This window comes from Sciurus vulgaris (assembly GCF_902686455.1).
Source record: "Sciurus vulgaris genome assembly, chromosome: 8".
NCBI classification, from domain to species: Eukaryota; Metazoa; Chordata; class Mammalia; order Rodentia; family Sciuridae; genus Sciurus; species Sciurus vulgaris.
The window spans coordinates 26,490,907-26,515,688 of NC_136468.1; the positions used below are offsets into that span (position 1 = coordinate 26,490,907).

Consider the following 24,782-nt stretch of genomic DNA (forward strand, 5'->3'; position numbering starts at 1 on the left):
TCCTGCCTCAGTCTCCTGGGAACTGGGAGTACAGGCATATGCTACTGCTGGGCTCCTCACAAAATTTTGAGTGGGAAGAGATGGTTGAAAACAAGTAAATAAGATAATCTGTGAACATGCCTTACTTAATATGATTCTGATAATTGATGTTTATACTAGAGGATTTTAATGTCATAAGAAATGTTTTCTGAAATTTAACTTTTTAATGTATATTGAACTATTTTTGCTTTTTTGTCTTCTTTTAACAGGAAGTTAGAGAAATTACATAGTTTAAAAATTCCATCTTTATTTTCCCAGAAATATTTTTCATGTAGTTTAATACTCAGACATCAGATTAAAAGTAGTTATTGTTTCTTTGCTTTCTAGCTAGAATCAAATACTTTCTGAGGATTTAGTTCAATGGAAAGCTTGAAGTTTGTTTACTTACAGGGTAGTTCATTATCATTATTTCAGGGGAAAGTGTTTGCTAAATGGGAGGATGTTTCCAGGATTGAAAGAAATATATTATGTTGTGATAGTGTTTAAAAGGATGTCCTCCGATGGAAGATGACAAGATGTTTGAGAAATTCTTTAACTGGCTCTTTTGAGCAGTCTGTCCTCATTTGGATTATGAATAGTGGGTGACTCCTCAGATGAGAGCAGTATTCCTGAGGAGATCATCGTGCCTTGATGGAATGGGTCAGTTTATAGTGAGTGTGGTATTACAAACCTGTCAGTGTATGCGAAGTATTTTCTTAGTTATGTTTTAAGAATTTTTTAAAATAGAAATTTTAAACCTTCAAAATATAATTTGTAAGGAATCTGTTGTAACTATCACACCTCTCCATCAGTTATCAATACTTACACAATCCTTTTCATCTATATATTCTATTGTCCCACACTTCCTTTCTCTACTTTCCAACTGCTTCCCACCCCCTATTATTTGTAAGCAAATCCCAGACATAATTAGAAGCATCTTTAAGGAGCATTTTAATGTAGGAGACAGAAGTGGATGTTATATTGTGGGGAGTTTGTTCCTGGCAGGCTATCTGAAAAGATGCTCTGAGGGTTTGGGCTTTTGGGTTGGAGGCAGTTTTTTGTTATTGCTCTTATTTTTTCTTTTAGGTTAAATGGTTGTAACCTGAATAGGCCTGAGTGGGAAGAATGGGAAGAATGATAGGATATTTAAGAGGAACTTTATAGACATTTTAATCTATAAAAGTCTCTAGAGCTGAGCGTGCTTTTTTTAAATGAAGAAAGAATTGTTTTTGATATTGGGCTCTCTACAGATGTGATTTCCAAGTGGATACATTCAGGCAGAGCTAGGTTAACCCTAGCTTATTTTGAATGTTGTCTCAGGATGAATATGTGTTTTGGTGGTATTAGTGATCTGAGGGAGAGGGGTAGGAAACTTTGTTCTAGCTTTAAAATCAGGTATTGTCATGTGGAAGTGGGAGTTAGTGTATTATAGATGATTTTCTGAAGCATATACTTGAATGAGGAAAGGGGGCTGTAAGGCGAAGTGTCTTGTTTTTCCCTCATATCCCTACAATACCCATTTGTTTTTGTTTGTTTTCATTCTCTAATTCTAGAATTGTTGAAGCCTGTAGAGTCAGACCTTGAACTATTTTGTTCTTTACATTGGGAGGGTTTTCACCCTTTCTTTTATAATTAATATTCTATAAATTATTTTATAAACAGTTATCATTGCTATAATGAACAGGCACTGGAAATAGAACCATTGAATTCAAATAAGACAGTATTATCAATTTATAGACTGCTATTGTTTGTCTAAGAGGTTGACCTCTAATTAGATTTTGTAAAAAGACTTTTCAGTTTTTGGTGTCAGGTGAGCTGTTGATTTGTACGTCATAAAGATGATAGAATGTTTATTGAACACAATATATTCCAGCCTCTGTTTTAAGCAGTTTACTTGCATTAGTTTATTTAATTTTGACACAGTCCTGTGATTTAGATGTTTTCATTGTCCCCATTTTAGAGAAGTGAAAGAAATCAGAGTTTAATTTGTTCTAGTTGTATCTAGTGAATGGCAGAACAAGAATAAAAATGCAGGCAGTCCAGATGTGTATCTTAGGTTCTTTACAATTGCAGTTATTGCCAGTGTCAGATGTTCTCAAAATGAGTTGTGTGAGTATATGTTTTTAATTCATTTAAAATACTCCTGAAATTTCTTTTAAAATTTGGAAAAATTTTGCTTAATGAAATGACTTAGTCCCTCCTGTGTACTCTGAGCACTTAATTTGACACATCTAAGGCTCCTTCTATATGCATAGCACAGCAGGCATCAGCCCCTTTATCAAAAAGCTAATTGCTTTCCAAGCCTGAGCCCTGAAGCAGTGGTAGCACAAATTATTGAAGTTACCCTTTTTATTTCCCCACACCAAGCAATGGTCTTGGGTTATGATGGTAATACTTGAGTAGAACATTGAACCATGTTTTAAAAGAGATAATTAAAATGATTCATCTTTCTCTACCACAGCCTCTCTGTTTGATAACTAATGGAAAGTGTCCACTAGTTAGGTGCCCATCAGTTGTAGTTTCAGCTACCTTGCTTGATATTACCATAATTAATTATGTATTTATACCACTAATCTAAGAATCTTGGAAAGTACAGGTGATATAGGATCACCGTATATAAAAATGAAATTTTTATTTTTTTAATTTTAATTTTTAAAATATTTTTAGTTGTAGATGGACACAATACCTTTATTTTTTAATATATTTTCATGTGGTGCTGAGGATTGACCCAGTGCCTCACGTGTGCGAGGTAGGCGCTCCACTGCTGAGCCACAACCCCAGCCCGAAAATTTTTATTTTAAAATGGAAAAATTATTTTTACTTGTGTAAAAATGTGTTACTTCTAAAACATACCATTTCTAAAAGCCCAGGCTCTGAAGTAACAGTGAGGTGTGAGGCAGAAAGTGAACATCATTCCTATAAGCCCACCCCTGACAGAAACTTTGCTAAATTTTGTTCAGGACTATTTTTCTGTTCATATTAGTTTCAATATACACACAAATATATGTTACATTTATGTTTTTCTGCATATTTAAATATGTCTTAATGTAAATTGGATCATAGTCTATATCCTGTTTTTGTTGCTTAATAATTATTGATGTCCTTCGATGTCAGTACAGCTCATGCTTTTCGATAGTTGTGAAGATTCTGAAAGTTTCATAGTTTCATCTCATCCCTATTGAGAGACTTTTTAAAAAGTTGTTTGAAATTTCTCTTACTTTATACAGTGTTGTAGAATGGTTCAGGGGAAAACATTTTTGTAAATCCATCTTTGTGCACTTGTTCAGTTACTTCTTAAGACAGTAGGTTTTTAGTTTTGCTATTATAATTGTCCAGAGAGATATACCAGATTATCCAAAGGCTTTTGGAATGCTTTATTGGGTGTAGCTAAAAGCCACTATTGCCTTATAATTTTTGATAAACATAGTGATTCCTCTTTAATGGGAATAAAAAGGCAAACATATAGCATGTGCACCAAATGATACCAAAATAGTAAGAAATCTAATTTAAAACTAATGTCCAGCCTTATGTAGCCTTAATTTAGCCTCTGAGAATTATTTGCTTTTTCTGTACATTGTTTCACTTTGCCTTATAAAGATGATGATGATGATGATGATGATTTGTGTGTGTATAAAATATATGCAGATATGATTTTCATTAATATAATTGTAGCAAACTTGTTTTACTTCAATAGTAAATGATTTAAATAACCCTTTTTTTGTGGGGATTGGGGTGGGTATTTGTCTTCCATGTAGTTTATATCCTGGAACCTGGAGATCCTCCTTTGTTACAGCAGCCACTACAGACATCCAAATCTGGTATTCAACAAATAATTGAATGCTTTCGATCAGGTATGAATGTTTTAGGATGTATTTTTGAGTCTTTACATAGTAGTTAAAAACTATCTAGAAATCTTAATACGTAATTAAAAAACATAAGATGGATGTGTTAGTTTTCTTTATAGGATACTTTTAATGTTATATTTTAAAATAGATGAATCAATATTGATATAGAAATTTTATTACTATATAGTATATATTAATTTTAAAATAGATTAGTATAGTTTAAAGAAATCTGTTATGTGGCATATTTGCTGGTAAAGTGCTTCTCCTTTTAAAGATCCATTGTTATCTTTTCTCATGTTTATAAATTAAGAAAAGGTATTAAAATTTTCTGGGTTTTCCAAAGCTTTGGTATAGTAGATTACTCAGAATCTCTGAGATGTCAACTTATTCTAGATGAATTACCTTATCATCTCTGTTTGTGTGACTCACCTTCTGCCAAATTCTGTAGTTTCTGGATTTTTCAGTAGCTTTAATAGAGCACAGGATAGTTGGAAAAAAAGAAAGACATATTCCAACCCTGATATCTTCCATTAGATTATTATAAGAATTGGCTGTAGGATAAACATTTTTACAGTTGCAATTCATTTCTTCAAAATAGGTGTTACTACATATAAATGGTTGAGAACTGTTAGCACTCTTGTGCTATCAGTAATGTCCTGGGTTGTTGTGATTCTCATAATCCCCTTGTCCACCTTTTTATAAATCTGGTTTCTCTGACATCACAGACTGTTCAAACAAGAACAAGCAAATAGACACAACTGATGGGCACCTAACTAGTGGACACCTAAAGAATTAGAATATCTGGTCATCATTTTATTTATTTATTTTTCTTGTCATCATTTTAAAGCTTACAAGCTTCATGAAAAAGTTCTGAGATTGAATGCAACAAATTTATGTGTAACTGTTGGTTTTCTATTGATGAGAATTTTTTTTTTAGGTGCTTGTTTTTAAAATGTATAAGGGAAAAGCAAATATGTTCTTTACTTGAGGATTCTAAAAAATAGGTTGTCCCTTAATCTAGAGGAAATTATTTTCCTTGACTTTTCAAGACACATTTCTTTTTCATCTATAGTCCTTGTGATTTTGCCTTTTTTGTATTCTGTGTACACTGAATTTTTGCTGAATTAAATGTTAGATGTGTTAACCTATTTTAGAGTTTTTTAAACTTCTGATAATTGTCTTTGGTTATCAGAAATAAATTATGAGTCAAATTTTTCTGTAATTAATAACAATTTAAATGAAAATTTACCTGTTAGGGACAATATTTATATTTCTGGCATAATAGAAGAATGATTTATTTTTGCTAATTTTAAACAAAGATAAAATTTTTTTTTGTTCTTATACCATGTAATAACTTTTCCCATTTAGTAATATTTCTTTCCAAAGGTTTTTTTCTTTTGGAATATTTCTTATTAAAGGTTATTTATACTGCTTTAGCTTATTGTAGTGTTATTTGAAAAGTTAGAATTGGTTAATTCACAAAAATGCTTTATCTTGTTTAAAAAACCCTTTTCAACCAGATTCTGTACTCAAAATCCATGTGTTTTAATCTTAGAAGATAAATATTAAAAGATAAAATTATTTTCTTATTGTACTGTGATTATACCTATTTTCTATTTGCCATTTCTTTACTATGTAAGCTAAAGAACAGGGACTGAAATTGTATCATTCCAAAGCTGTTTATGTTTATCTTTTGAAATGTGTTCTTTTAAAAATGACCCCAGCAAATTTACCTTTGAGTTATTTTTTATGTAGGCAAATTCTGAAAACATAATTTTAATTCTTTAAATAATCAGTAGTTTAATTTAAAGATAATTTAGAAATACACTGAATGGTACAGAAAAACTAATTTGGGATTTAAAAAGAATTATTTCTTAATTGTATCCCATAACAAAGGTATTTAAGTCAAGGTTGACTAAAGCTTAAAGTTTGGGCCATGTAACTTAGGGACTAAATCCCTCCTAACCTTGAAGACGGTTAGTTCCTCTCGTCCCAATCTACTTCCAAGCACACCCTCAGTGACTCATTTTCTAGGCTCTTTCCATTACAACTAGGTTACACACATTGCACTTAAAGAACTGTTCTGGTGTTGATATGTGTCTTTGCCAGATATTTGAAGATAGAGCTCAGAAATCCATGCTTTTGTTCTTGTTAACCTTCAGAGGCCAAGTCAGGTTAGGTAGTGGTAATGTGTTAGGATAGTTACCTTTATCTTCAAACTCATACAGTTATCTTCATTTACTGAATCATCACCATTTGAGTGTTCAGCTTCTGCTTACACTGGGCTGTCCATGAGCTGGTATTAAATTCCAGCCCTAGCTAGAAGGTTCATAAAAGTTTCTGTCTGAGGAAGGAGTTGACTCATTTTTAAGGTCCACCAAGCCCATGTGTATTATACCATTTGACCAGTTTTAACCTTTTCTCTTTGCCTTAGTTTTCAGCTTTTGTTTTGGACACATTTCCTGGCTTTAAATTATAAAATTATTCTTCATCTCTGATATAATTTTATTTATGACTGCTTGGTTTGTAAATTAATTTAAATAGATTTTTCTTTTGGGAATAAGTATTATGTGCCTATAGGTGAAAAAAAAAAAAAAGAAGGATATAGAGCAAAAAGTAAGTTTCTTCACTATTTTGTCCCCCAGTTCCTCTTTGCTCAAGCAGTTACTGCTGCATGGTTTATGTGTCTTCTGCCAGGGACCTTTTATGCACATACAAGCACATATCCCTTATTTTCTTCCCAATACAAATGGTAGCAGACTGCACACTCCTGTGTACCTTTGCGTTATTGACAGTAGATTTGATTGTTGTTTGATATTAGCCCAGAGATAGATAACCTCATATTTTTAGAAGATGGCCTGTTTTGTTGTTACAGATGAAATCCCTGGTGGTTGTCTGTGTCGAAACATGTTGTTTACTCTATTTTTTTTTTTTTTTGTGGAGTTTGCCTTATTCCTTCTAGGATCACATATTTGATTTTGGTGTCTTCAAATTTCTCTCTTATCTGTAAATTTTTTGTTTATTTTTCTTCCTCTTTAACTTCTCAAAACCCAAACAAAATTTAAGTAACAAAAAAAGGTATACTGCTTTTAGGTACTTGTATCTTTTAGGTGTTTATTAAATTGATGTAATTGTATTTAGTATTCTTTCTTTCTCTCTCTCTCTTTTTTTTTTTTTTTGTGGTGCTGGGAATTGAACCCAGGGAGTATTCTTTCTTAAACTCTTAGTTATCTGATAGAGGTGAAAGAGCTGTGGGATGTTATAAGATTAGAAATAGAAAAATGGGAGGAAAAGAAAGGGACTCATTTTGGTCTTTAATAAGAAGTTGGCATCTTCTATTTAAATTCTTGAGATATGCAAAGAGAAATAATAAATAACATTGTAGAAAAAAGATTATATAGTATTGTAGAATATACTAGACTACCTGTGCAGTGAACTCCCTCCTAGAACTATATATATATATTTTTTTGATTCTTAGGAATAAATTGTAACTTTCATAGTATGATAGTGAAAAACAAGAATTAACTTTGTGTGATGCTTGCTAGTGCCACTGTTACTGTCTAAATGTTGTGTCTGTTATTTAGATTTTTGTTTTGGTGTGAAGAGAGAAGTTTTTTTAGGTTTGGTCATTTAACTTCTTTGAAGTGTTTTTTATTTTTATTCTTTTACTTGAAGCCATTTTAATTACACTTGGTATAAGCTATGACTGAATGATAATGCCTCAGTTCTGACTCTGTACATAAAATCTTAGGATGGAAGTATGGTTTATGAGAGATGCATAGTAGAGTGTCATGTTATACAACAGAAGTTTTGACTGTTACATAGCAATTGTAATAAATTTTAAATGGGACTAGATTTTTTTTTTGGTTCAGTAAGGAAAAAATGTAGATTTGCTTGATTTATTGTTGTGGTATTCATCTTCAGAGCGTGTCTTCTGGGTCTGTGTTCCTAGGAAAGCAGCTGTTTATACTAGTCTGTGAATTTCTCAGGGACACAGACCATATTTTCATATTGATATTTTCTGGTGAATATCATTGTATCTGGTATTAAATAAGTGCTCAATAAATGTTTGTTAGATTAAACTACAAGATTCATCAAGTAGGTACTGTCCTAAAATGATTTGTATTCTACTATAAATTTATTGTGCAATATGGAAGTGGTAACTTCTAAGATAATTTTAAAACCTAAAACATGAAAGAGTGGTATGGGAAAAGAAATAATATGGAGGAATGCAGCATGGCTGTTTTCTAGGATCAAGAGCTGTGAAAAAATTATATGTTGCTGTCTAGATGACAATGTCATTATTGTCACAGGTGTCAGGTAGTTTTGGCTATTGTCAGAGGTTTAATTGATTGGCTATTTATTTTTGTGAGAAAAGCAATCAGTAAATGGTAACTGATTTTAACTAAAGCCATTAGGCCCATATTGGAACAGCATAATACTTTAAATGGTGATTGAAACTAACTTAGGGGAAAAATTTTATTTTCTGTATTACCGGAATAAGACACATCTTATTTTTCACATTTGTAAAATCTGAAAAAATCTTTATGCCCCCTGCTTTGTACCTTAATGAATTCACATAGATTTAAAAAAAAATGTATTCCTAAAGAGAGTTCGCCACTGTGTCACTTAACAATGCTAATCATTATCCTGAGGACTGGGAATACAGTGGTGAGCATCAAAGATGTCTTCTCTCTTCCCCTAGAACTTCTGTTTTTAATGGGAATACCTAAAAGTAATTAATTAACAACGTGGTGGGATGTTTAATAGACATAGGGTGCTATAGGAGTATAGGTGAAATAATTCTTAACAAAACCAGAGAGGGGTCAGAGAAGACTTCCTGGAGGAAGTAACTTTTGACTTGGGATCCAAAGGATTACTAGAAGGGAACCAGACTAGAGAAGTAGGAGAACGTTACAGTTGGAGAGAAAAGAAGTGTAGGCGAAGGCCTGAAAAGTGAGGGAGAAAAAGAACATTTGGTGTATCTGTGGACCTGAAAGAAATTTGGTATGCCTGGGTCAACAATACCTCTGTGCGTGTGTGTGTGTGTGTGTTTTGGGTGAAGCATTTGTAATTGATAATTAAGATTGATACATAAAATTAGAGTCAGATTTTTTTGCATATTTATTGGGAATAAATATTATATTCCTTACTGATATTACTGCTAGGACTAATTAAGAAATTGATGTTTTTTTTTTTCTGTGATTGAGAGAACCTGGTAGACAAAATGATATGTCTGATTTAGAGATAGTCTTATATTTTTACACCTGTTTGTATGTATAACCTAATGGTGTTTACAGATTATTTTATGTTTTTTAATCTGTTACTGTGTACTTTCCAGTTAAATCTTCAGTTGAATTAAGTTAAATCTAGTTAAAGTTATTTCTGTGTTCCTCTTCAGTCTTTTTTGACCATATTTAAAGACAGAATTAAATCTGTGGCATGGCTCTAGTAGGTCTTTTAATTTAGAATTAGTGTACAAAATTTTTCTTTTTTGCCCTCCAGTGGTACTTTACTCAACTACATTTTTAAAATAACTACACGTAGAACAATTAGAGAGGCTTAGGCTTAGAGAGCCAAAGCGTTTTTATCCTTGTCTACCTTTCATAGTTTATTAATCACTTGTGAGGTTAGCTAGTCATAAACTAAACATTAGCTCTTCGTTGTTATTTTATATTGTGAAATGGACAAGAGAAATATGTACATATGAGAATTTACTTTCATACAAATAATAAGCAAGCTTTTCTCTGCATCTTTAAAATTTGTTTTCAAATTTTGTGCTAATAGGGTATAGTAAAATAATGATAGATTTGGATTTGGGAAATGGTGGAAATTTTTTTTAATGTTTTTTTCCAGTAGAAATTTAAGTTCATATTCTTCTTCAAGATAGGTTTGGTTTTTGTTCTGTTTTACAAGATGGGTAAAAAAAGTGAAAAGATTATATGGGTCTTTAAGGTCACATAACTAGATAATATCGGATTTGGAATGTCTTAAGACTTAGTAATGTTCTGATGGGCTGATCATCATTTTCAAAATAATGATAAAATACATTTTAAAAATTAAATGTGAGTAGATTACAAAATATTTAATAAAAATATTCAACTTTTATAGATCCTCTAATAGAAAGTATATGAAGATAGTTTATATTCTTCAGTAGTCTTAGAACTTATAGTCAAATTCTTGTTCAATGACAGAACACCATGCACCTAGATGGATCTTAAAGGTATTTTTCAGGGCGCTTTGTAGATATTAAGTGATAAAATGAAATCAGTATTATCATTATTTTCTCTATCTAATGAAACTGAAGATATATTTATTTAGTAAAGGACTGGAGATAATTTTGTCAGCTTGCATGTGGCAAAGACCTATAAGAAATAACAAAAGGTTACTTCATTGTGTTTTATTCCTGGTGGATATTTTTGTTTTAAAGGTTGGATGCTCATTGCCATGTTTTTTTTTTTTTTTTTTTTTTGTATGCCTTTTGCTCTTCCATCATAATATTTAGCTACCACAGATCAGTAGCATTTCTTCAACAAATACATATTATTATTAGAGATGAGTATTTGGTATTTATAAATATGATAGACTTGCTCTTAGCTGCTTTCAGGGTTTATAATTTAGCGGAGAGTACAGGCATTGAACTGGTAATCATATTGATAATTAATTAATTATAATTGGGGTAAGAGTTCTGAGAGAGAAAGACTTTGAATAGATTTATAGTGCTATCAAGAGACCTAAGCAAAAATTGAAAATTTTATCTCACTAGGGACGAAGATTCTCTACTGTCTCACTAAACAGCCAAAATCCCATGTTGGTCCAGAACCTGAAATAATGTAAACTGAACTTTTAAAGAAAAGTTGCAAGGCAATCCTGTAGTGAAGTTTTGACCTTCTTTAAGGAATTGGGAATTGAAAACCTCCCTTGTTCACTGCCTAATTCAGAAGAGGGCTGAAAGAACCAGCCAAAATTTTGGCAAGAAATGATGGGGAACATTTTTGTGTCCTACTTCAGATCTGTAGCATCACAATGTCTAGGGAAGAGTTGCGTACATCTTTTTTCCCGACTCACTGTAATGATCAACCAGATATCAGAACCACAGTCTTGAGATATCACAAGAATTAATTGACTGCTGAAATAGAAAAAGGGTATCCTTCTTAGCTGTCCAGATTTCCAAATGATACTAGGATTTTGCTTAAAACTTAGTTTATAACTTATTTATAAATATATTGTGGTAGAAATTATAAGTGCCAATATTTTGTTTTCAAGGAGTAACTGCACTTTTAGATTGTGAACAGTGGTTGCCTAGTTTAAAAGTACAGGTAAAGTGGATTTTTGTGTTAAATTTTCCTTTCTTTCTACCCCCAGGAACTAAACAACTTAAGCACATTTTATTAAAAGATGTGGACACTATTTTCGAATGTAAATTATGCCGCAGTCTCTTCAGAGGATTACCAAATTTAATTACCCATAAGAAATTCTATTGCCCACCAAGTCTCCAAATGGATGACAGTAAGTTTTATTAATATATTTGGTTATGCATTTTACAGTTTTTTTTAGATCATGACTATACTTTTGTATTTAAAATGTATGATATCTAGTTATAGATGATTTAATGATGGAGAATAAAATTGAATGTATGACTCAATATTATATTTGATATCTTAGATAAGCACTTTCATATCAATGCTTTCCACTTGAGTTTTTCTAGATATCACAGAAGTTAGATTTATAAATATATTTGTATTGAAATATTGGATATTGGTTTCGAATGGCTTAATAGTTCATATTCAGGTTATTTATAAGTTGATATTAAGATGTTAGGATATTTATAAGATTGAAAGGAAAACTTTCTTGGTGTTTTTCCTTTTTATTTTAATGATTGTTACCAGATTAGATTTATCACTTACTTAGATTCCTGTTAAGTGAATGAGAACACTGGAAATAAAGAACAAAGAATTGAGTAAATTAGTCAACTGATTTCTAGGCAGTGGTGGAGAACATTAAAAAATCTTTATTAATAATGTTTTTAGTGTTTTCTGGGACTTCATTTGAAGATGTGTTTGTTCTCTGTGAAATTTATGTAGACCATTTACTTTGTCAGAAATTACAGTGTGTCACAGGCTACGTCAGATCAGAACTTTTTGTGGTGATGGCAAGTGACCAACTAATAGTCTTCATAGGACCAGATGTTTGTTGAATTCAATTGTATTGTTCCTATATGATAAGTTAGTATATAATGGTATTATTTTCTTGGTTTAAAGAATTAATGTAAATCCTTTAAAATATTTTAATACTAGGGTACTTTATTATTTCTTTGTGAACTTACAAAATAGAGAACTTGTTTTGTCAGCTTGAAACCATGCATGCATTGTGGATATTATGCATTTTTCAATTTAACCTTTTGGGGATGGGAATGAAATACAAACTCCACATATCAAAATACTGTTTTGATTATTATTATGGATCTGACTTGAAGTATATTATAGGATATAGATGAGACAAATATTTCATATTTGTATAGAAACCTTTTTCTACTGTTCTTTGATCTTACTGTGCTCCTTTTTACCATTGAGAAAAAACTACATGGTAGTACATAGAAATTAGTTTCAGATCTAACCTTTTAATTAAAATGCTACTAGAATATTTATTTATTTATTGGTAGTTATTCTTTGGTTGTAGAATGAACTTAAAAGAGTGAAATACGTAAATGAATTTGCCAGATTTTTGTGTACTCTTCTTGGATTTTTGTGTACTCAAGAAGAATATTATATGTTTGCCAGATTATTGTGTACTCAAGAAGAGTTCACAGTAGTCTAGCAAATTTATGTAATAAAGGCACTCTCACTTTTGTGAAAGTATTATCCTTATAGACAATATTTTACTCATTTTAAAAAGACTGGAAGAGCTTTATGAATTATTTCTTGATTTCTAAATAGATAATAAATTTAGTGATATATTTTTAGTCAGAATTTAGATTTATATGTGGACACATAACCAACATTAGATCACCTCTGTTACAGTGGGGTATTTGGTTGCCTATTGAGGGTGTAACTATTGTACAAATAAACTAGCTCTAATTTTGGAGTAAGTCTATAGTTTTTAAGATGACACATAATAAGACTGGTTTAGCAAAGACTTCTATATACATCATGCCATTCATGTTTATACTATTGCTTACAAACCTAATTTTTATGAGATGTTCAAATGTCCCCATGCAATTAGACTGCATTATTTATTATGGATTAAGTTAATAGGAGTATTGTTTTATAAAATATCATTTTTATTTATATGGAGCATTCTTTATTTTATCCCCCAGGGTCATGAGAACTTTTGAGTTGCCTTTGCTCACCTTAAACTTTCAGACTAAAATATATGATACTATTTTATTTTTTAGATCATCCATGTACTTAGATATTTTAAAATAGGGGCACTTAGAAGCATAAATAGCTCCTCAGATTGTGTTTATCTTTAATATTTGTGTATCAGGATGAGATTTGAAATTAAGAAAATTTTAGTTTAGTTAATACTAGTTTTTATATTTATAAAATACTGAAAAATAGGTAATGCTCTTAAAAATACATTTGAGCAGTAACAGTAAATTTTAAGGTAGAGTTGTATAATATATTTTAAATATTAGAGGGCTAGAACAGGCCAATTATTTCAGATTAAAATGTTGATTTTTCCTTAACAGACCTTCCTGATGTAAATGATAAACAAAGCCAAGCCATAAATGATCTCCTAGAAGCCATATATCCAAGTGTGGACAAGCGAGAATATATTATTAAGCTAGAACCCATAGAAACGAATCAAAATGCAGTGTTTCAGTATATTTCAAGAACTGATAATCCTACTGAAGTCACAGAGTCAAGCAGTACTCCTGAACAAACTGAAGTTCAAATACAGGAAGCTAGTACTGAACAGTCTAAAGCAGTCCCAGTTACTGACACAGAGGTGGAAACTGTAGAGACCCCTCCTATTGAGATTGTTGCAGATGAAGTTGTACCTACATCTGATGAGCAACCCCAGGAATCACAGGCTGACTTGGAAACTTCTGACAATTCTGATTTTGGTCACCAGTTGATATGTTGTCTTTGTAGAAAAGAATTCAATTCTAGACGAGGTGTTCGCCGCCACATTCGAAAAGTGCACAAGAAAAAGATGGAAGAACTGAAAAAGTACATTGAAACACGAAAGAATCCAAACCAATCCTCTAAAGGACGCAGTAAGAATGTTCTAGTTTCATTAAGTAGGAGTTGTCCAGTATGTTGTAAATCATTTGCTACAAAAGCGAATGTAAGGAGGCATTTTGATGAAGTTCATAGAGGACTAAGGAGGGATTCAATTACTCCAGATATAGCAACAAAGCCTGGGCAACCTTTGTTCCTGGATTCTGTTTCTCCTAAAAAATCTTTTAAGACTCGAAAACAAAAGTCGTCTTCAAAGGCTGAATACAATTTAACTGCATGCAAATGCCTCCTTTGCAAGAGGAAATATAGTTCACAAATAATGCTTAAAAGACATATGCAAATTGTCCACAAGATAACTCTTTCGGGAACAAACTCTAAAAGAGAGAAAGGCCCTAATAATACTGCCAGCAGTTCAGAAATAAAAGTTAAAGTTGAACCAGCAGATTCTGTAGAATCTTCACCCCCTTCCATTACCCATTCTCCGCAGAATGAATTAAAGGGAACAAATCATTCAAATGAAAAAAAGAACACACCGGCAGCACAGAAAAATAAAGTTAAACAGGACGCTGAAAGCCCTAAATCAACTAGTCCGTCGGCTGCAGGTGGCCAGCAAAAAACCAGGAAACCAAAACTTTCAGCTGGCTTTGACTTTAAGCAGCTTTACTGTAAACTTTGTAAACGTCAGTTTACTTCCAAACAGAACTTGACTAAACACATTGAGTTGCACACAGATGGAAATAACATTTATGTTAAATTTTACAAGTGTCCTCTTTGCACTTACGAAACTCGTCGGAAACGTGATGTGATACGACACATAACTGTGGTTCATAAAAAGTCATCTCGCTATCTTGGGAAAATAACAGCCAGTTTAGAGATCAGAGCTATAAAAAAGCCTATTGATTTTGTTCTAAATAAAGTGGCAAAAAGAGGCCCTTCGAGGGATGAAGCAAAACATAGTGATTCAAAACATGATGGCACTTCTAATTCTCCTAGTAAAAAATATGAAGTAGCTGACGTCGGTATTGAAGTAAAAGTCACAAAAAACTTCTCTCTTCACAGATGCAATAAGTGTGGAAAGGCATTTGCCAAAAAGACTTATCTTGAACATCATAAGAAAACTCATAAGGCAAATGCTTCCAATTCACCTGAAGGAAACAAAACCAAAGGCCGAAGTACAAGATCTAAGGCTCTTGTCTGGTGAGGAACAGTTACAGAGTTTTGCTTTTTTCCCCCATCGAACTTAAAAAAAAATCATTTGACCATAATTTATAGCTGGTTCCATTTTAACACATATTTGCTTCCATATATCTTATGGCAATGGGAACTGCAAGAGTGATATGCATATTGCATTTACCTCTTCAGTGACCTTTATTCCAGTGTCTTGGGAACAAAAGTTTACTTCAGAACTTACCTTCCACAGGACAATGCAATGTAGTTATAGATAGATGGCACAGGGTCAGTGCTTTCCTTTTAATGTTGTAAAATATATACATTTATTTTGACTTATGTTTACAATAGAAGTCTTCTGTTTAACTAACTTTGCACAGGTTTAATTTGATTCAGTGACTTAGTCTACTAATTAATGTAGGAAAGTTAAATATATTAGAATGAATTTGTGAAGGTGAGAATTATAGGAAATAATCTTTTGAGGCACTGTAATTATTGTAAAAATTAATCTGTGACGGCTAAATAAAGTGCTGCACTCCAAAAAAAAATTCCCAAATTGAATTTAGAATGATTAGCATTTATTATTTACTTAGCACAGTGCTTCCAGGCAAAGGGGGAAAGTTGGTAAACAAAAGTTTGGATTTTTTTCCTTTTTGGTGGGAGTGCATGTTAGTGAGTGTTTTTTAGTTTTAATCCATAGAAAAAGATGATATTTAGGTTCATATTCTCTTTATTTTTCCCTTTCTGTTTAATAAACTTTTTGGTGATCATATTGACATAGTTAATTATTAAATAGGGATTTTTTTCTTTTTTTGGGTGGTTATGCATTGAAAGAAAAGCAAAATCCCTGTTTGGAAGAAAGAAAAACATTACTTTTATAAGAAGGTTTGGAACAAAAGTAGATTTTAAAAATGCAGTGTAAAATAAGGAATAGATACTTGTTTTTTGCAAATCTCTATTTTTAAAGCTTACCTTCAATACCTGTGTCCCTCATAGTAAGGCATTTAATGTATTTAATAAGTATTAAATTAGCTTCAGGAGTTATATTCAGGTTCCAAAGCAAAATAGTTTGAGTGCTGAGTAGGTTAAATTTTGTCTTTTGATAATCACATTTAAAAAAAAAATTTGTGTGGAAAACTTGAGGTGAAACCATCCTGTAAAAGTCATTTACTATTGTGTAATTTTAAGACCAAGGTTTTATTGGTAATCTCAAAAGTGTTCATTTATTCCCATTTCTCCTCAGATAACTTCAAGTGATGTACGAAAAGGTTTGGAGTTCATTTTTGTGGAAAGATTTTAAATTGGTGTTAGAACCACTTACGTCTTCACATGGTACTATGAGAGAAAAAAAATTTTCATAAAATTTCAACTGTAATTCTGTTTTCTTACTAAAATAATAGCCATCTAACTACTTGTTTTTAAGGCAATGCCTATTCCACCACTTTCAAGTAGATGTGACATTACATATCATCACAGTCCCACCAGCTAACCACCTTCACCTTGACCTTGTGAATTTGGTCTACAGTTTCTACAAAAATGTTGCAAATTTTGTTTTCCACATAATTTGTTGATTAAAGTCATCAACAACCTGAAAAAATATCGGTTTTTAATTGACAGAGATTTTATATCTTAGTTTTTAGCTGTTTCACTGTATTTGGCAAATTTTTTTCTGGATTGTACAGATATATGATTTTCTAGTGAGTGCATATTAGGAACAAAGACAGCTTAGTGTCAGCACATTATAAATATTTAGTCTACTAAATATTTGTAATCATTTTTACATCTGTTTATTTCTAACTTGTTCTCTAGCATTTAAATGTTTGAAGTTTTATTCTAAAGTATATACTTCAGGAAAGTTCCAGCTCATTTTCACGCATGGATCATTACATTTTTCATTTAAACATCTGAGGTTTTTATGAAAATTAAACATTCCCCTATTTAAATTTTATATAAAGCACTTTAATGATAGATGCAACCTTATTTTTCAGTTTCTATTTTTTTAAAGACCACACGTTTACTAATGTTAATATGAAGGTAGTAAATAGCTTCCTGATGTTTTATGGATGCAGACAATCCATGCACAACCACTTCTATGATACTAGTTTATTTCTTTAAACATTGCTAAAAAGGAAGATGGGGGTGTAAACCCTGATTTATTTTTTTTCCTCCCAAGAAAAATTTAAAATTACCACTTTAGCTATTATATGATTTCTACTGTAAAATTTAGAAAATAATGAATTCTTGTCCATTTTTATAATCAAGATTTTAGAAAAAACAGTAGTACATCTATCTTTATGAAATTTTGGGCAGGTTTTTGTGTATCAATGTTTTGTACTTTTTAGGGAATATTTTATTTTTTAGTAATTTGTGTCAAATTATAATTTTAAAAGGTACAGCAGAAAATAATACCATGTTTTTTATATAGGTTCAAATCTGTACTTAGAAGGGACCCTGTCCATCTATATACTTTTTGTATAAAATTTTAAAATGTTGAAGATTCACAAGGTCATAAAAATGCTCTATAGCTAGAAAACATTTACCCTCTTAGTGCTTTGCACTAAAATATACTGTGAAAGGAAATTAGAAAGACTGTAATTGTTGCTGGAAATGTTCTATATTGAATGTACATGCTCTTGTTGGAAAAATGTACTATATGTGATGGAAATAAACCAGACTCAAAGTTATTTCAGCTAAATGTGCTTCAACAAGGGTGCATTGGTTGAAACTTAAATGTTTTATTATCAAATTTAAACTTTCAGTGACTATGAGCAGCTACACTTGAATTATAACTTGATAGTTTTATTTTTAAGAAGTAATGATTTCTTTTTAATTTAAAAACAGATTACTTTTCCACAGATGGAAAATTTTTACTTGTAGGTTTAACTTTAATTGGCTAATAGCATAATATATTTAGGGACTAAATGTGTAGGTGGTATTTCATTTATAAACCATTTTCATTAGTTGCATGTTATTAAACCTGTATGTTTTCCTTTTTGCAAGGTGTTATCTTTTATGCATTCCTACACATAAGACATATTCCAAAGTTATTTTCCTGACTTAAGTAGCAATAATTGTTAAAAAGAATTCTTAAAAGACTTAGAATAGCTCTTCGATACATCTTATCTCTGTATTAGCCTTTTCCACTCAACTTGTTAAATACTGTAGGGAAGGAAAAAAAAATAGCCTGATATTTGGGGTGAGGGGCAATTGCTGGAAGACTCTTTGTTCCACCCACCAGTTTCCACAGGACCATTCATAATGTGTCTCCTCCTTAATAATTCACAACAGAACTTAAGGAGAAAATGAGAGTTCTAGGGACTGTTGAAAGATTTCATCTGGGTCATGTAGAAAAAACAGCACTGTCAGGTCTTGTCTGAATTAGAAGGGCCTAGAGAGGTTGGGAACATTTTATAATAACCAAGTTAATGGATTATGACAGATATGACCGAGGCTATACTGAGACCACTTTAGAAAGGTAAAACAAGCAATTAGAAAGTATTTGTTCTTATTTCTTTCTGATCATTCATCCTTATTTGTTTTTATTTTGACTCTTGAGTTCTGTCATTTCAGAGTCCCAGGCTTGGGGCTCTTGAGGACAAGAGGTTTAAGAAATTTGTGCCAGAATCTTTTGTGCAGATAGGTTGTATAAGTAAATGTTTGTGTGACTTCTTTGTTTTAGTGAGTAGTAATTAAGCATAGAAAGTGCCATGAGAAACTGCTTATTTTACATTAAGATCTAACTCTGGCTATAAATTATATCTACTGCTGTTACATCATTTAATAGTTTTTCTGTAGATCATCTTATCTTCCTAAGGATGCTTTTCATTGCTAAGTGAGGTGGAAGAGAGCAAATATTAACACGTATATATAGATTTGTATTTCAGCTTCCGAAGTTTGGATAGTAAAAGTGAGCTGGATGAGGGCCCACTGACAGTGGGCAAAAGTTCCCAGAACATATAGATATCACTTGAATATGCAACGATCACTTTTGGTTCATGCCTCTATTTTCCCCTTTTCTAATCCTTATTTGAAGAAAGAAACCTTTGAAAAAAATATTTATATTACCCATCCTTAATTTTTAACCAAATTTTGTATATCTGAACTAAGTTTTTTGATTGAGTGCAGATTACTTTTATTGCTGGAAAGTACATCACTTTTTTTTTTTTTTAAGAAAAATATACTTGCTGTAAGTCTTTTTACTCAATTTGCTTTAAAACTATGGATGCAGTAGCACAAAGTCTTGCGGTTTTGCTGTGGCTTGAAGTTATGGGTAGAGAAGGAGTAGTTTTCCTATAGGTGCTAAGGCAAAGATGTATGGAAATAGGCACAAATGGATATCATTCATTATTGTGGACTTGCAAAAGATCTTTTTGAATAGCATAACAACTGAAAATGAGTTAGAAATGCTTCTAAAGTTTTAGAAATTATGTTTCTAGGCATTCAATAGTGGCCCCAGGAAATATTCTAGTTTCTTACTTTGGAGTTATAGAAGTTATTTTTCCAATGGAGTCCGTAGTCTACCAGAATAATGGTTTAGCCATGGCATTCAGCTGATCTGAAGACAAGCTCTAAGGTATATATGCAGCATGATGTTGACTGTGCTCTTAGATGAAATCCTTCTGTACTCTATGCTGTTCTTATCCCTCTCTCTGGCTTTAAGAGCCAAAAGGACTGTGAATTAGCAATCTTAGGAGCAGCTATTAGTTTGGTTTCTTAGGCATTAGGCATGTGGTAGAATTCAAAATAAAAAACCATGTTTTACTTAAACTTACCTACAATTATCTTGGCTTTTCCAGCTTCCCAAATTCATTCCTCTCCTCTCTCATAATTGGTTTCTATATCCCTTTCCTCTGAGCTTCAGTTCTTATCTTGTCTTGTTCTCTTCTGGTTAATTAAAAAAGATCCTTGGTACTAAGATAGCTAAAATATTTTTTGGAAGCAAGGTAAGCGCATGAAAAGTACAGCTCATTTCCTCTTGAATCTTTGTTGCTCTACACTGGATTTGGGAAGAAGTGTATTTTCAAGCTATTTATTTTTGACACTACACCACCAGAAGCAGGGTGTAGGGATGTTTTAACAAAGACCTAGTTGAGGGGAAAAGTCCAAAGCTAGACATTTTGGTGTTTTTGCCTATTCAGCAGAATTAATTTACTTGATTATGTTTTTTTGCTGTCAGGGACTGTCTTGATAATTTCATACTGTGCCTAGCATGTTTTCATGTGTAGGCACTTTAAATAAATGTTTGATGATGGTATTAAACAAACAGCCTTTCCATTTAAAAATTATTCTATCATATACTTTGAGATTTTTGAGTCTTAATTTTGTAAACTTTCATTATCCCAATATTGATGGATCTCATTTAATTTAGAAAATACCATCAGTACTAAGATGTTTATGAAAATAAAGATAATTCTGAGTAATAGCTAATAATAACACTTATGGAGTATGGAGTGTTTGTTTTATGCCAAATTATCTGCTCTTTATATGCATGATACCCTTAATCCTACCAAAAGTCCTACAAAGTAAGACCTTTTTCTTCACTATCCTTATTTTTTAGAAATAAAATTAAAGCTTAGGGAAGTTCCGTGATGTACTCAGGCTTACATAGCTAATAAGAGAGCTGATCTTACATCTCACAACAGTTTGTGCCCTCAGTGCAACCTTACATTTGCACATTTTACCATTTGCAAGAACATTCAGTGTATTATTGGCAGCCTAATGTAATGATTGGGAGCTAGATTAATTGGTGAAAATTTGGGATTCACAAATTGTTTTCTATGTGACCTTGTGCAGGTTTACTCAGACATTTCATGCCTTAGTGCTACCTCACCTATAACATGGAGATGATATTTCTTACTTCAGGTTTGTTCTGAGGATAAAATAAAAAATACTTGTAAAGTACTTAGAACAGTGCCTGGCATGTTAAAGTAAATATTAGATGTTATTATTATAAGTCACTTGCATAGCATGTTCAAATATGCAATTTTATTGCCTACTAAAATTAAGTTTAGATGGATATTTGTGCATTAGGACGGAGAACTTCATTACACATCAGATTTTATCTGCTGCTTTTGTGTTTATTTGGGATTTTGAAGACAACCAACTATATTATTTGCTACTAAATTCTCTTCTAGTCAGACATTAATAGTTTATCATTCTTAGAAATTTGTCTTGCAAAGGCATTAGGGAATTTTAAGCACATTTATTAAGATAGGCTTTGCTTTTATGATTTCTTACCAGAACAAACCATCTGTCTCAAAATTCTCATTAGTATCCATCTATCACCCAGATACTTTTGATCATTGGAAAATATTGACATGGATCAAATTTTAATTGAAAAATGTTGCTGAAATATTTCATAAACAAGTTAGAGATATGTAGTACTATTTGAAAGAAAGCATTCGATTGTGGAAAGAATATATTCCTCAGGAGAGCACCATTTAGCTGAGTCAGAAATTTCTTTGGTGAATGTGTAATGAAGAGATAAAAAAGCCCTGCCCATGGTAGTCATTAGTGTTAGTTCTCCAAATTTCAGCTAAGACCTTACTACTGTTAAATTATCTGCTGGGGAAGTTTACCTACATATCCAACTGTTCTTGAGCTTTCTTTTTAAGGGTGAGGGAATGATTTTAGCACTTCTTGTCTTCCAGGACTAGTATAATTTGCATTGTCAGAGAACCCTTGTTTCTAGGTTTGGATGAACCTTTGTGTTTTGAACTTCAGATCTGATGCTGGAGTTCTTAAACACCTGGATTGTGTGGCTTCTTAATGGTTTAAATGTTTCAGGTATCTGAGCCATATTCCTGACACACAAAACATTGTAATGTTTAAGTGATAGAATGATGCAGTTGAAAAAACAGCCAAAGCAAAATAAGCCAAAACAAAAAATTTAAAAACCCACCCCACTTTGGATGATTGAGTAATAGTAACTTGCGTCCTGTCTGGTGTCCTGCTGTATATAATCTGGTAATACTTTAAATACAAGAGTTTGTAATTATATTATGTCCAAATGAGAAATTATTACATCAAAATGAACCTTAAATACATATAGTTTTCATTACAATTTGGCTTTCAAATGTTGAACTTTAGTCCCTTCTATTTGTGGAATTATCTTGAAAATAAGCTCTAAGAAATAGAACTGTATCTTTTAGTCAGACTTACTTTCTTGGCTTTGCAAACATTTAAAAAAAAAACAGTTGAGACTGTTCCTGAGTATCTAGGTGTTTTTGACACACTTGAACTTTATACCTGCTAGTTTTGACTGGGTGGAAAGAAAAAGCAAGGACTACTTCTAAGGAAAAACTAGTGAAGCACTAGAAACATAGTATGAACAAATGGTTGAATTACATGAAAAAAAGACTTTTAGGGAAAGAATTTTTATGTAGTTTAATTTTTGACAGAGAAGTTGTTAGGAAGATATAAGCTTCATATAGGAGAGTAACCATGTTATTTTAATTCCTTTTGCTTATTAGATACATTGAGTCCCTTGGGATGCAACCCATGTGACATTTGTAGGTGTTTGAGGATTCTGAGCACTTTCCTTTGTGTAGGCAGGCTTTGGGAAGATAAGCTAAGCTAATGGACTCATAAAGTTCAAGTTTATGAACATATTTAGTGAAATTTATGAATGATTTTCAAGACTTAGATCATCAAGTTATACTTTCTACAAAACATCTGCATAATTTTCCAATTTGTCCTTTTTTGCCTGGCCATCTTGACTATTTAACTGTTGTTCCAATATGATTCTAAAGAAAACCAATTCACTTATTTGCCACAAAATGCCAACACATACAGATGTATGCACACATAAGAGCGAGAAAAACGGAGATGCTTTTGTTTCCTATAACTGCCCTGAATTTCTTTTTAATCTTTAATTGTACAATTATTATGATATGGTTTGTTAATTTTTAAGATTTAGTATACTACTTTGAAGGCCCTTCTCTAGAACAGTTGACTAGGTCTTAGTAACTGTTCAAACCACATATAGTACAAGATGGAATTGAGATCCACAATATTGCATTGCCAGCCATCACCCAGCTTACTATGTTGTCTGATCACAGGTGTGTGCATGCAAACCCTAAAATTAAAAAAAAAAAAAAAAAAAAAAAAAAAAAAAGTGTTATTTATGGTGGTGTTTTCTTTTTTCTTTTGGTTACAAGCACAAAATTTTACTTGGTTTGTAACTAGTGAGGGGTTTGTTAGAAGGCTTTATGGGCAGAGAGAGAGTGGACAGGACTTAACAGGAATCAAGGAGTAATTGTACAACTTCATAGAGATTTCAGTTGCATTGACTTTTCCTAGTTTCTGTAGGTGTTACAGGAAAATTCAGTGAACCTGGTGTTGCCCTCTTAGGGGCAGAAGTATGCTTTTTTGCTGCTATTAGCCCTTTTTAGACTCTGGTTCTACTTAAAACAACACACAGATAACCTCAATTATACCTTCTCAGTATGGTTGTAACCATCCCATTACTTTCTGCTGCCTGCCTTCTCTGTGTCTTTGAGCTATATTTTCTCTTCATACAGCTTGAGTTCCAACTCTTATAAGGAACAATTCTGGTTGGTTCAGGTAGATACATTGTCTAATGGGCAGATCTCCCATGCCAGATCTCTGTAGGTTGCTGGCCATTCTGTAGACTGGCTGCTCTTAGGACAGGTGCTCTCTGCTAGTCCTATCGTTTGTGATCATGGTGGTAGAGTTAGTGGCATAAGACATGGCCCTAAGCCCAGTAAAAGGAATCTTTTGGTGAGAACCTTTTGAAAAAGGGCAGCGCTAGAATGTAGTAAGCTTTCTAATATATTTGCTTTTCTTTTTAAAAGGTGATAGAGTTAAAGGCAGCCTGTGGTCTTGACAATTATTTGAATGCTGAACCAAAAGTCTTTCCCATACTGAGAAATGTGGGGAATATTCCCTTGATCTGCACCTGTAGTTCTTATTCTGAACTGCCTGATGCCATTTTTGTCTTTGGCTTTGTAGATTCATAGGCAGCCTAAAGTTTTCGCTGAGAAAGAGCAATTACATTTTCTGTAGCAACATATTAGGCCATTCTGGCAGTAGTTGCTATTTTCCAGACACTCAAAATTATGCTGCACAGTGTGAACTGGTGATTTAGTAAATCCTTGAAGTATTGTTTCTGCTTTTCTACTTGTATTTTTAGCATTTGGGCTTACTTTCCATTATTAGCTATATAATCTGTCATTCATTTCTCCAACAATAGATACTGTTGAGTGTCCATCATGTACCTGGCAACATTCTATTCTTTTGGGGGAAAAGAATACTAGCTGTGTAGTTTGGGCAAGTTACTTCATCTTTCTAAGCTTCAATTTGTCTGTAAAATGGTAGCATTAGAAACTACCTTATAGGTAGGTAGGTTGTGGAATTTATCAAAGTTGTGTATAATGTATTTATTAGCACAATGCCTCATTCAAGTAAGAACTCAACAAATATTACTGTTGTGATCATTGAAATTGGTATCAATTTGCTGCTGAAATATTTTCTAGCACTTAGTTTCTGGTTATCTTGCTTTGCCATTTGATGTTCGTTGCCTCCTCCTTGACATCAATTCAGC

At 32.3% G+C, this 24,782-nt stretch overlaps 1 protein-coding gene across 3 annotated transcripts in view; it reads left to right on the forward strand.

Annotated features, from left to right (window-relative positions):
• Nucleotides 1-24,782, forward strand: part of ZNF800 (zinc finger protein 800) — a 46,415-nt gene that overhangs the window by 2,927 nt on the left and 18,706 nt on the right. For 2 of the 3 annotated variants that reach the window (XM_079151645.1, XM_079151644.1), the window contains exons 3-5: nucleotides 3,774-3,869; nucleotides 11,229-11,372; nucleotides 13,555-15,247. In XM_079151645.1, coding sequence (XP_079007771.1) covers nucleotides 3,774-3,869; nucleotides 11,229-11,372; nucleotides 13,555-15,247 — 1,933 coding nt within the window. Of the gene's footprint in view, nucleotides 1-3,773; nucleotides 3,870-11,228; nucleotides 11,373-13,554; nucleotides 15,248-16,460; nucleotides 17,913-24,782 lie in introns of those variants that run through there. The other variant, XM_079151646.1, reaches the window with a different exon arrangement.